This window comes from Styela clava, chromosome 2 (genome assembly GCF_964204865.1).
Source record: "Styela clava chromosome 2, kaStyClav1.hap1.2, whole genome shotgun sequence".
Lineage (NCBI taxonomy): Eukaryota > Metazoa > Chordata > Ascidiacea > Stolidobranchia > Styelidae > Styela > Styela clava.
In genome coordinates, this window is record NC_135251.1 from 19,307,420 (window position 1) to 19,321,387 (window position 13,968).

Here is a 13,968-nt window from a genome sequence, read left to right on the forward strand (position 1 = left end):
AGTTAGTTAATTTTGATAATATTCAAGCATCACACCACTTTCGATTACCTAAAGTCGTGTTTTATCTAATCAGGATTTTTTTTTATATAGAACCGATTGCATGAATAAATAAAATAATGACTTTTATCAACTCACGCGCAATCCACTTGACCGTCACAGAATTGATGATAAAGTATGCAACGGGAATTATCAGGACAAAGGAGAAAAAACGATGCAACACAATCTAAGAAATAAAATGAAATGTAGGCTACTTTTAGAGCAGAATCCAAGATACAAGAAAACATTAGAAATAGCTATAGCATGAAATAAAATTATGAGGATGTCTTTGGGAGAAGTGAATTTTTTAATATGTAGTCTGGATTTTCTGTATTGTATAAATGTTTTTTTTTAATGTTTTGCAGTTTGTAAACCAAGTATACGACCACCTAGGGTTTTCATCAACTAGGTGGCCGTTTAGGAAAATCACTGGGAACGATGATCGTTATCGATAGTCCGTGGATGCAAAAGTTGTTGTTGTTGTGATAGAATACATATGTATAAGTAAAAGATGTTTGAGACGTGAGAAATATAGATCAAGAGTAACTCAATCAGAGGAGACAGAGAGTAACCACATAATAGCCCAAATTTGTATTGAATATACAGTAATAATAATCTCTAGATCCTAAAATATTTACTAACACAGTAATAGCTACATACCCGTTTTTACCAAAGCTGAAACACTCATCATTATTGCAATAAAGGGTATAGAAGTTATGGAGTTCATCTCTTTCTTCACTTGAATTTCCGCCCCTTCGATCAAAATTTGTTATATATATAAACTCAAACCAGTTTTTGTAACTTTTGCTATATTTTCGATTACAACTCCACTCAGCATTAAATTATGCGATTTATAATTATATTATCGACATAGTTTCTGCACGGTAAAAATTTATTAAAAAAAACATTTGAAAAATTAAAAAAACATATACATTACACTCTTACTCACAAAGCACATTGTTAGTTTACCTAGAAGTTAGCATTACTGCTTCAGAATTTTTCTTTGTGTAAAACCTCTTCTCGATGTCCAGCACCTTATTGAAAACATCAAAAGACTAATTTTAGATGATTATCTATGTTATTGCCCAATAACGAAAAAGAAAGTACAGTTAATAAACCTCCTGTCCGCTTTTTTATGAGTTCATAACTCTCGACCTCCCCGCGCTCTCAAAATCCTTTCACCAACTCTAGATATTTTTAAATCTATTATCGTATTCTTTTATATATATAAAAAAAAAACTAAATTTATGAATAAATCTGTGACAAATTGACAAATAAATGAAACCTTTCTCAGCAAGTTTTTTGTCAATAATGATCCGTTTCATCAGAAACGCCTTACAAAACTTTATTGTGATTATTGTGAATTCATGAAAAATGTGACTATTGTAAAAATTGCATATTAGAAATTATTGCGTCAAAACTGGCCTTCTCAAATTTTTGTTCGCTACATACCTAAAAATAAGCATTAATAACAAAGTAAATTGCTATCAAACTATATGTGAAAGGGAACTAAAATTGTGTGAAGATTCTCTTGCACAAGATGAAAGTAAATTTAGTTGTTAATATTTTTATTTGATTGTGCGGAGAATGATGTACAATTTCATGCATTCTTCCTATTTCAAACGAATTGTAATTGCTGTTATTTTGTAAATTTTCAAAATAATATAAATTTTGTTTCCACATCACTGGAGAATTCGGAGCAGATTTTCAAATATATGTAGTATGTGCACCAACAGCAACGGATAACAACAGGCATTGCCATAAAGGTTGTCATTCTCATTAGAACCTTGTGAGAAACATTTCCTGGAATAGAACGGTACATATTTATATTTCCCATAAAAAAGTGTATCCATATTATAACAACCTCATCAGGTTAGAGCTTCATTACGTCTCGTAGTTGATATGCATTTTTCCCTTTAGGACAGCAGTTGCCAAACTTTCGTGAACCGCTGTTTGAGGAGCATTTTTCTCCCCCTTTTTTTTATATAGGCTACTATTATTGTTTTTGTGTGGACAACAAAAAATAAATAAATACAGATGGTCCTTTTCATTTGATATAACGTTTCGGCGCGTCAGCAAAGTTAACATAATTCTTTACCTGTGGTTGGTAATTTTGTGAACATAAATTGCTAATTTAATTTACTGTGTGAGCTTAACACTCATCAAATTTTCATCAAAATATGAGTTTCGGAATCCTACTTTTGTAGTTAAGATGTTGAGTAAAATATAAAGTTTTTGTGATTCTACTAATGAGAGCATAATTCAAGGAGCAAAAAGTACTGAAACCACTAAAAAAATGAGGAAATGCATGTCAAAAACAGTCGTCGAACAAAGACATCGCTCTCAACAGTATTCATTTCTGATGGGTGTCACATTATATGTTATTCTGCTCATTTTGATGTGAGATATGTACCTATTCTGCAAACAATGAATATTATTACACGATATTATGGCAAACAATGAGCCATGCTATTTTGAAGCAAGGAAATCTATATTTTATAGGAATGTTATAATGGAAATTTTGTGGGATAGCATCGAAAACTGAACATGCATGAATGGGCCTGTACTGGATGTAACATGAAAATATGTCCCATCAACAAGCCTTGGTGGCAAGGTCCGTTAACATATTTGTTCCATGAACACAGCAAAGCTATGCATTTCTTTGGCGAACAATACATTGCACACTGAAGTACACGACCAAATGCGACAAAACACGTGTCACAGTTTTGCGCGAGTGGAGTGTTTAGAAAAATATGGACAAGCGTGGTAAAAATTTCCAAAATTTTATTGATTATTTCAGACAATGTAAATATATTGGTGAAACAGACCAGACAAAATTTGATTGATCAGATATTGAAACTGAGGCCATATTTGAATTAACACAAGTACCATTAAGCGCTGCACTTTGAATTTTTCGAATCCACAATCAGAATCACAAAGCAGGCCCGTTGCTAACAACGACTTCATCAATACATAATTAAAGAGGGTCGTCAGAATAAATTAGTAAATTGCAAATAGAATAAAGTTAGTTTTGCCAATTGCTTAATAATTGCCGGTCTCTCTGATGTTTTTTTTATCTATATTTATATGAGTTTAAGATGTTTGTGCATAACAATAATACAATCATGACCATGTAAGGATGCTTTGTATCTTGTGTACAAAGCCCCCGCCACTAGTGCAAAAATGTGAGTATTGAGAAAAACACCTTCGATACGTTTTAAAATAACAAATTAGTAATTATCGAGTTCGGACTAAGAATGATTTGAAAATTTGAATTTTTAGCGCAATCTGCATTCCTAGCCTCCCCCTAACTGGATAATTACCAATTTTTTTTTATAGAGAGCGGTGGCAGGGGTGTTTTTTATCTGGGGCTTTGTGCAAAAGATCCGATGTTTTTATTATCGGAAACATAGAAATGACTTAGGCCTATATTTACAGCCACCTGACCTATTTAAATTTTTGCCGATGGCAAGTTTAATTTTCCAGTTGACTGTGAAAGGACTGCAATTAGCCAATATTTGCATAGAAGATAACGCGTACACTTGCACAAAACCACAGCCCTATGTTACAATGCTATCAACAAAACAAAATCAGTACATATATTTGCCAAGGCGTAAAAAAATAACTGGTATTTCATATATAATACAGTGTTTTGAACTTTTGTTCATACGATCCCTAGTCCAACAAAAAGGTCATACGCGTTTAAATGAAATATACGCTGAACTGTTGACTATTAGCCAACATCGAGTTTTTTGCAATTGGCAGAACTATAAACATACATAGATAGCCAAAGTTATATTTCTGAGAATATACCCAAATTTCATACAATCTGAAAAAAAAATTGTGATGTGAAAAATTTGTATTGTTTTAATTTAGTTTATTTTTGGGCCTCCATAAAGACTTACCATATCGACTATCGAGAAATAAAATATAATAATAATCTCAAATTATTTTTGTTCTGACATATTCAATTACCTGCCCATTGAGGTTATTTAACAAATTTTTCCCCGGGATTGAGATAACTTTGAAAACACGGACATGTACACACAATTTTATCTACTGTGTTGTCCGTATTATAGCCATAACCTTATAAGTTACACAAACATGCCGTTCCCACAAATGACGTACAGGTTGGTATTCAGAAATCTTTATTTTATATCGTACCAATGCCATGACATTTGAGACTAGATCAACCTCGTTTGCCCTGTTGTGGATTGATCAAATCTTGGCCATCGTTAAAATGTGAACCATAAAACTACTTACCAAGAATTATCATTACTTGGAACGTGCGTTATAAAAATACTTTATGGTAAATTGATATTCCAGATCACAATCAACGTGGCCACATGTAAAATTGCTTTTTACTTCAGAGATAACCATTGTTACTCGCAGTTTTATTTCATTTCAGATTTAGTCTACTTTATTTTAGTACTACTTTTATTTATTCTAGTTGCGTTAGAATTTGTTTCATTCAATTCAAAAGAAGCATTCGTAGAAGTATATTAGAAGAGTAGAGTAGGGACATAAACAATCAGACACTTATATACCTAGGAGTTGATATATTTTGTCCGTGTGGAATATTTCGGGACATACCATGTTATTGCACCATGGCGGGCATGTTACTTCAAAGAGATACCTTCATTTGATTTTACATTATAAAGTCATTTGGAAATATTGTCTTAGCTTTTGAAGTGGCCCGCTGCAAAGGTCCTAATGTATCTAGGAAATGTTGTACAATCATTTACTGGTCTGGATTCTGGAACACTAGTTCTCATTGTAGCTGCAACTTGGCCCCACATTGTTCTTTTCGCAAACTATCAGGTTAGAGATCATTGGTCCGCACCCCCTATACTACCGATGCACAAACTTTTGTATCTATTGGCACACTCATATAAAACGTACTTATCACTAGGGATGGCGGAATCGAGTCCGGATTCGATTACAGAATCGATTCTTCGCGGAATCGACTAGAATCGATTCCGATGCACCGGAATCGATTCTCGAGTTTGAAACTTGGATTGCAAACAATGTGTAACGTTTTGTGGCAATTTCTTCACATATATATATGTATAAACTGCTTCACTGCTATGTTGAGTTGCTACGACAACGCAAACTTCACTATATATAATATATATATTATAAATATCGCTAGTAGGCTTTAACGTTTATTTATTTTAAAAATCTTTGTGGGTTCTGAGGGATTCGTTTTTATTTTGTGCGGTTTTGTCTCATGTGGCAGATTGGATAGCCATACTACTTAGTTTCGGCCTTCTTGTCCGTCCAGAATTTGAACATCGCTGTCTTGCTTGATTTCATATGGTATTGCTTGGGTGGGTATATTTTTTCGGTAATATGTCGAGGAATCGAGATTCGGAATCGAGAATCGGAATCGAAAATTTAGGAATCGGATAAGAATCGAATACTTGTAAGTACTCATACTTGGCATCCTTACGTTATCACTAAACAAAGTTCCCTGAAATCGGTTTTGCGGTGAATGTGTCTTATTGAGAGTAGATTTGAATGAAGCAAATATCCACCGTTGCCAAGCATAGAGCACGAGTAGTTCATCTTCAATTTTAGCACGTTTTTTTCATTTCTTAGTTTTTAATTTCTGTCAGAGCAGAAAATTCATATTCGTGGAAACATGAAAGTCAAATGACAACGCTATTTTAAGGCTTGAAACTGAGCATTGAATATAATGATATAATGTGTAAGGTGAAACATACAAGAGATAAATTCAAGCAGATTTAGTTGAATATTGAGCGACAGAAAACAAATATTTGAAACTTTAAATGAATAATACGATATTTGATCAGACTAAACACAATTACTTTCGGTGGCGTACTTAAAAAATCTTCACCGCACAATAACGTGGCGCGAAATACCGTTCAAAAAGGCTGCCATACGCGCGAAATTTAATTTAAAAAATACGACAACGACAGCGCGCTCGCTACATACAAAGTTTTCGATTGGGATAACAACAAGTGTACAGGTAATTATAGTTCAAGAACGATTTTTTACCAAATAACAACTCACGAACGTAGCATCGATCTGGAAAGCACATTTAAATCGGCGTAATACCGCCAAATTTCTGGCTCCTTGTGTGTTTTCACGAACTGACCTATTAATAGATGAAATGCTACGTACTGTCTTATTTGCAAAATGCAAAAAATAAAGATAATGTAATTGAAGTGAAATGCCATTTTTACGCCAAAATATGAGTCAATTCTAAACTTAAACAGGCGATGAACGCCGCGACGTTGATGTCAAACGTTTAATATTGTTTGTGAGTCACAGAAATATTAGTACGCCAGATAGAAAATAACTAACAACCTAGTATTTAAAGAATTAGAACACCAGAAGAGGAAATATCATACTTTTTAGCTACGTGATTGGAGTCTATTACAGAAGTTGTCAAATGAATAGGTTATCACAATATCGGTTTGTGAGCGAGGAGGGCCTTAAATGTCGATTGGGACGATCCATATTCTCCATTCATAATCATAACGTAGTTGCTTCGGAATTTGACCCAGCGTATAATTTTGAATCAAAATGCGAGTTAGTCGTTATGAAGCAGTCTGTTCAAATTGATATTTGTAGTTCCACTTTGAATTAATTGAGAAGTCAATACCGACTGCTAAATACATTAGTTTCGAAATTTGTTCACCTTTTATGATTCGAATTGAGACAATAAATTAATTTAATTGTAATAAAAACGTCTGTGGGGTAGACATATAGGCCGGAAATACAGGAGAAATTCACTACTGTAAATATCATTAAATACACGGTCACATTCTAATACGTCGATGGTACCTGTCTGTATCTCAAAATGTGCTTTGTGGCTTGTTATATTTTAAAAATTTGCCAGCAGCAAGTTTTCTAGAACTGTCTATGAGAACCGTACCCCTACAAAATCTACTTCCATATCGAATAAGTTCAATTGCATTCTCTTCATTCGTTAGTCGGCTGGTGATGTGTATTATGATGTTTAGTGATGTAAAACATACTTCATTATATGCAATATATAAAAGTATTTTTATTAAGCTGTATTACATTATTGATGGAACCAATTCCAGTTTATTCGAACAGAAGTTGAAATAAAAGGTATATAACTGTTGTGAAGAAGTATTAACAGGAATATATCTCGGGGGCACTGAATATGTGTCAATATATCTGTGATTTACAAGTCCATTTAGTAGTCGAGTGAAAATAATATAGGACAAATGAGCTCGATCACATAGGCATATCCGCTACGTATTGCATTCAGTTTTCAAAACGTTCGATCACTCATTCCAGCCCGAGTCTCATGTTACATTTATAGCGTCATCAAACAATAATTTGAATAAGTTATTATGCAAATCGAAACGAACAACGCGTTGTGTGAAATATTCCATACCCACTCATCTGTATGTACAAAGTATGCATTTATAATCAAATTTAATCCTCATTGAGCAATCTTCTCAAAATGATTTCGCGTACTTTTGTTTGGCTTGAGTGAAATGTAATTTTGCTAATCTACGTATGTTCCTTTGATATGTTTGATTTCATACGAAATATTTTTATTCAACTCAGCTCGATGGCCCAATTGAGTGCACAAGCTGGCGGTAATTGCATATGTGCCCTTTAATTTCAGATGGTAACATTTCATAAACAATTCAAATTTTTAGGCTGATGCATCCTTTTAAAAACAAGCTAATAAACAATCAATTAAATCAAACATTGATTTAAACATTTATCGGACTACAAAAACAACCTACTGCCCAAAATCCAGATCAATTTTACACAAAATTGACTAAAGTTCTTTTTTGCGCCTTTACTAATAATAGATTGATTCTGTATTGATATTGGATCGGAAATGAGTAATAAAGCTTTAATTAACAATGTAAAGTTCAAATACGTGCTTGGCCAGATTTTAGAATCCGATCGTAAGATGGACATAATTCGTATCACGAATGACGTTGTAATGATGACTAAGAGACAAAAATATCAAAATGTTTCGTTTTGGTCTGGAATCTTGCTTTTGATATTGAGACATCAAAATTTCATTTACGCTTGTACTCAAAACGTGAACACGTCAATACTAAGATATTGAAACGTACAAAATAATTTTTAAAGAATACATTTGGGCGCTTAGCAAAAGCATCACGCACGTCATCAAGCGCGATGCCAGTCATGAATAAGACAGCGATTCATGACGCAATAAGATCGTTCGCTTCCAAAATAAGAAGCATATGGTGATGTTTTTATTATAAACTTGTTATTTTAGTGTTATGGAGCATATGACAATATGCATGCGGAACAAAAGGTTAGCAGAAGAGTAACTCAGTAATAAAATATTACACTTGGAAGGTTAGGAAAGATAGTCGGAAATATTATTATGTGAGCAATCGTAATAACACAGTTATAACAGATTATTCTTATATATTTATGCCATTTGTAATTATTTTAAAATGGAAATTCAATATTTCATGACATAGAAATATTACTCTTATGTTTCTTAAAATATTTCGTTTGTTTGTGCAATTCATAGTAAGGGCAGGCAGCCGGACCGAAAATCTTGGCACAAATTACAACTGCGTGCCATTAAGAGTTGGAAATGGTATTCTTCGCACATCCGTTTTTGAATTACCAGATCTTATACATTATGGGGGCAATACTTACGAGATTCTGATGACACATAAGCGACAATCCTAATTTTCTAATAACTACTTAACGCCAAAACTTAAACCAGTTCATCATGCTATTGAAAACGGCCAATGGCTGGGAATTGCTGTTATAGCTCTAAAGTGAAAGTAATTTGCTAATCCGTAAGTATTTTATATATGCAGCAGAAATAAGTCAATAAATGCCCACTAGCCGTATTCGCCATACTGAATTCTGTATCATAGTATTATGGTTAAATATTTCTAGGTAAAGGACTGATGCTAAATCTGCTACAATTTGTATTATTAGATATATAATATGCAGGATATTGATATCTAATGAAGAACTTCGTAATATCTTATTACTTTTTATTCCATTAAAACTAAATTTTTCGCTGGAATTTGACTAAGAAATCGCAAACACAAGCTTATGTGAGAATAGGAATATGTAAACAGAGCCCAGAGAGCGGGCTTGAAAATAAAGTGTTCGAAAGAAATCCAAAAAGCGAAGGTAATATGAATAAATAACAGATAATTGTATTTAGTTAATTCTACAGGTTAATTTCACTTTATAGAAAATTATTCGTTCAGATTTCAGTTTTGGCTTGTAGTCACATTAACGTATTCTTTTCCTTTTACAATATTTACTATTTTAGTGAAAACTGGTTTATCCTTATCACTGTAAAATATGAAAATGTTTATTAGGTTATGTTTAATTGTTGCCCTTTTGGAATCACAACAACTATGTATACAAGCACAAAACGGGGTAATTTCGAACACTGATATGTTGGAAACAAATAAAACTCAAACTACCTCTACAACCTATGTTACCACAACATTAGCCTCAAAAAATATAAAATCAACAAAGAAGACATTAACTGGACAGAACAAGCTCGCAAACAGCACAAACAAACCGATATCCGTAACCTCGACAAGGACTAAAAATTCGACAAGACACAAATTCCAAAACTCCACAGAAGCAATATATGTTTTTGAACGCTGGCATTGTTACGACACGCATAAGCCAAATTCATCAGCTCTTGATCGATGTTGCCGGGCGGAAATGCGACGTTACGAATCAAGGTGGTCAAATGGAGGCTATTACCTGACAACCATTTTAGACCGATTGCAGAGATGGGGATGCTACCAATTTGAATATGAATGCAAAGAACCAACGTGGAATTTTTCTGAATACACATCTCTCATATACGATAGATTTTGTAATCACACTGTTTTAGAAGAGAAATGTGTAAAGACTGTTCAACAAGTTGTTCAAAGTTATGGTTTTATTGAACCCCTACCTCGTAAAAACAAAATTACTGAAGCGAGATGGCTGGTACTTGCCGAGTCTCTGGTTTCATCGGAAATGCATCTTCGAGATTTAGTCAAACCTTGCATCCAAGTTGCACTTTTCGACAAAAAAGACGGCGGAGTTGGAAGGTTTCATGAAATCGTTGAAGCTTATTTTCCCTTCTGCGGAATACAATGGAATGGATACGATTACGACACGGCTATGTATCGCGATGTTTCCCCGTGGACTGGAGCTTCATTGTGGTGAGTCCTAGTAAAGCATGTGATATCGAAGTGTCGTACGAGAAAGCTAATCACAATATCAGTTTTTTAAAACTAAACTTCTAATATTTATAAACAGACAGTGTCTTATCCTGTTTTTTTCTTTTGTCTATTTTTCTCTTATAAAATATATATTGTAAATGCTCGCACTAATTCGATTTTAAAAATGTTTTCAGGTGCAGGGGAACCATGACTATTTTCCTTGTTATGATGGCGATTGTTGGGTTCACAACACTAATTGCAAACATTGTGATCTTGGGTGTATTTGCAGTCACACCAAAATTAAGAAATAGTCAGGCTATATACAAAATCTCTCTTGCAATTGCAGATTTATGTGTTGGGCTTGTTATCTGGCCAAATATGATTGCTATGCAATATTTGACGTTTTTTGCACCAAGACAAATGGGAAGAATTGTACCTCATCCGTCCACAGCAGAAAATGACACATGGGTCGCACATTTTCCCTTCGGTAACAACAGTCTTGTTCATCGTTTTCCCGGAGGAACGTTTGGACAAAGATTTCCTCGCCCTTATATTGTTTTTACTGGATTTTTCACTATATTAGTTTTGTTTGTATCTATCTACACATTGATGTGGGGAAGTTTCGACAGATTTTGGGCAGTTTTTCGTCCTCTCAGATACAACAAACATAACGCAAAACGTCAAGCCAAAATTGCATGTGCAGCACTATGGGGAGTGTCAATTTTTCTGGCTGTTTTGCCTACGTTTATCAAACAAATCCAATATAATGTTATTTCATCCTTATTTATTGCGTCATCTGGATTAACCTCACTCGTTTTACTGTTCTTCGGTTTGTTACTTCCTTTGGTAATAACTTGGATCGTGACAATTTTCACGTTCGAAACGTCGAAAAAACACGCAAGAAATCGTGAGAGAATTGTCTCGAGTTCTTCCAACTCTGACGCATTGGAAAGGCGACTTGCTCGAACTTTGTCACTTATGGTCTTAGTTTTCACAATCTGCATTCTACCCGCAATGGCTTGTATCATTGCCGGATTTATATTGCCTCAAACGGCAATGAACGACCCCAAAGATTTGAACGTTCCAGTTGAAAGGGCTTACACCTCAGCAGAATACATTTCAGTCATCTTATTAACATCAAACAGTCTATGGAACTGCTTTATATACAGTTTGAGAACTCGTGGATTTCGCGAAGCATCAAAAAAGCTATACGAGGATTTCCTGGAGAAGACAAAACTAGGATATGTGCGACGTGGTGCCTTGTACGTAATTCAAGGAGCTCGACGAGTCAGCTTGTCGTCACTGTATCAAATGAGAAAAATGAGTAACGTCAGCACGTCTGACCTGCGAAAAAAGAGCGTAACATCATTATCGACGAATATAACAAAGATTTCAGAGACGGGTTCGTCTGGACCACGACCAAGCGTAGATATGACTTCAACTTCAGTATACATTGGTTCGTCTACCAATTCAAATGCTTATTCCGCCCAATATAAGAAAAAAGACAATAAAGGAGGCAGAAAACAGTCTTCGGCTGGAATAGTTGAACTAAGAGTCGAACGCAAGAAACAACAAATAGAAGAAGACAACGAAGCGTATGTTGGTGATGATTCTACATTTGGATCCTTCGCAATCGATACAGGAGCTGATCGATTCTTCCATTCTGTTATGGAAAACGTAGAAGAAGGAGTTGAAGAAGAGGAAAATGCTGAAAAGAAAACTTGAGTGAAAACACGGAGAAATAAAAATTTGAATTTCATTGTCAGCTTTAAAAAAAGAAAAAATACGATTTGAATTCACGGGATAAACACCAAGCAATGATGCTTATAAATTGCTCGATGATAAAACAGAATTTCCAGTTTGAACGGGTACATGTAGACCAGGGTGGTCCAAACTCTGGCATACTGATAGATTCCGTGCGGCTCACAGAACAATTTTAGCTTATATTTGTACGCGAACAAACATTAGGTAATAACATAAAGTGGAGTGATTGGAATCATTATTTTCGTAGGCAAGATCGCAGAAAGCGATAAGTACTTTTTTTGTAAAACCTAATTTGTAAAACCGTTTTGAAATAACTTTTAAAAAAAGAGAAATTTTCTTTTAATATGCATGGAAGTTATTTCAAAGCAAAGTTACCGACAGTAGACTAACAAAGAAAGGTTGGATATATAAAATATACATAATATAGATTATATATTTTTTATCAAATGTGATGCCAAATATACCGCTTGCCACAGGTTCCCAATCTCATGGCGCCTTTACTTTCTTTTGGTCTTTGAGTCTTGTACATTGGAATTCATATTTGAGGAAGTATTTTACAATACAGATGTATATATTTATGGTATTATCTTTATTATTTATATTGATGAAAGCGGCTACTAATCGATAAGGATTCATTTTTATAATTAAATACCCAGTATATACATTGTATTGTCCGTAAAGCATATCGTGAATATATATTACAAAGTTGGTTCAAATTGAAACAAAACGTAAAATATGAATTATACAGGATTTGTGTGTTGGGGAATGTCAAAATTTTATGACGTGAGAAATTGTGCATTTTCATGATTTTGCTATATATGCAGTTGATTTAATGAGTTTCTGATTAAAACAAAAATATTAAAGTATTGTCTTTAACTATGTTTCTTGCACTGTTTGATTACTATACACTGTTATCGAAGTCAGTATAATTACGGTTGTTTACAGAAGCATTCAATTTCTCTCGTAACTCCTGATATATACTTATTGTTTTTGCTTTGAGATAGCACCTAAAAGTAATTATCCATTGACATCTGGTTGAACTTTGCTAAATTGTTCTATTAGTGGGAATAATTTTGTGTCCTATATAAATATTTTGTTTCTCGTAGGGGTGTGTCTAGAGGGAGGGGCGAAGGAGTCCCGGGCAGCACGTTATTGGGGCGAGTTTGTTGCGTAGTTTGATTATTTAAATATTAAAACACAAACATTGCATTTATACTTGACCTTTGATTTATTTATTTTCGTGTATAGAAACATATATAATTTGTTTTTTTCACAAATTTTGAAGTTAAGCATATGGGGCTGCATTATCAGAAACTCTCCCCGGACAGCAGAAAGGTTTGACGCGCCCCTGCCCGTAGCACAGTGGTCCTACTATTTAGGGTAATCATTTCTGTTTTTTTTTTTTTATGGAAGTTTATATGTTTTCTGTTGTGGTTGACGAAAGACACGACCCTGGACGAAATGAATACATAAAAAAATCTTTTATACTATTTAGATTATACTTGACTGTAAGCCATGTTTATATTTTTCTAATCTCGTCCTCAGATCCTGGCGTATTTTTCCATATTGTACATATTTCTCACAGATTCATCAGGTAAATTGGATGGTCTGTATTCAGTAAAATCGGCTTGTGGCAGGTGCAATTTTCAATTCATTTATCGCAAACAGTTCTGGAAAGAACTATGCCAACAGCACAAAGTTTTTTTTTATGGAAATCATATAAACAAGAACAGGACTCAAATAAGTGTACAAAGTTCTAAACAATAAATAAAACACTGGCCGAATATAGGAACAAGTAGTCGCAAGCATATACTCTGACTAAAACCGAAAGGCTATTTTAATCTATATCAAAACAATAATCTAAAATACATAGATAGACTACATTGTAACTATTGGGTCACACAGTAATGTACAGTTGACTGGAAACTATTGCGTAATAATAATAATAGTAATATTATTATTTAAATGAGAG

At 34.0% G+C, this 13,968-nt stretch overlaps 1 protein-coding gene across 1 annotated transcript; it reads left to right on the forward strand.

The window, feature by feature from the left end:
- The first annotated feature begins 9,340 nt into the window (after window positions 1-9,340).
- On the forward strand, window positions 9,341-13,491 carry LOC120335855 (uncharacterized). The gene is made up of 2 exons (XM_039403471.2): window positions 9,341-10,232; window positions 10,427-13,491. Exons 1-2 carry the CDS (start codon window positions 9,367-9,369, stop codon window positions 11,955-11,957), a joined length of 2,397 nt encoding a protein of 798 aa, XP_039259405.2. The 5' UTR covers window positions 9,341-9,366; the 3' UTR covers window positions 11,958-13,491.
- Window positions 13,492-13,968: the final 477 nt, after the last annotated feature.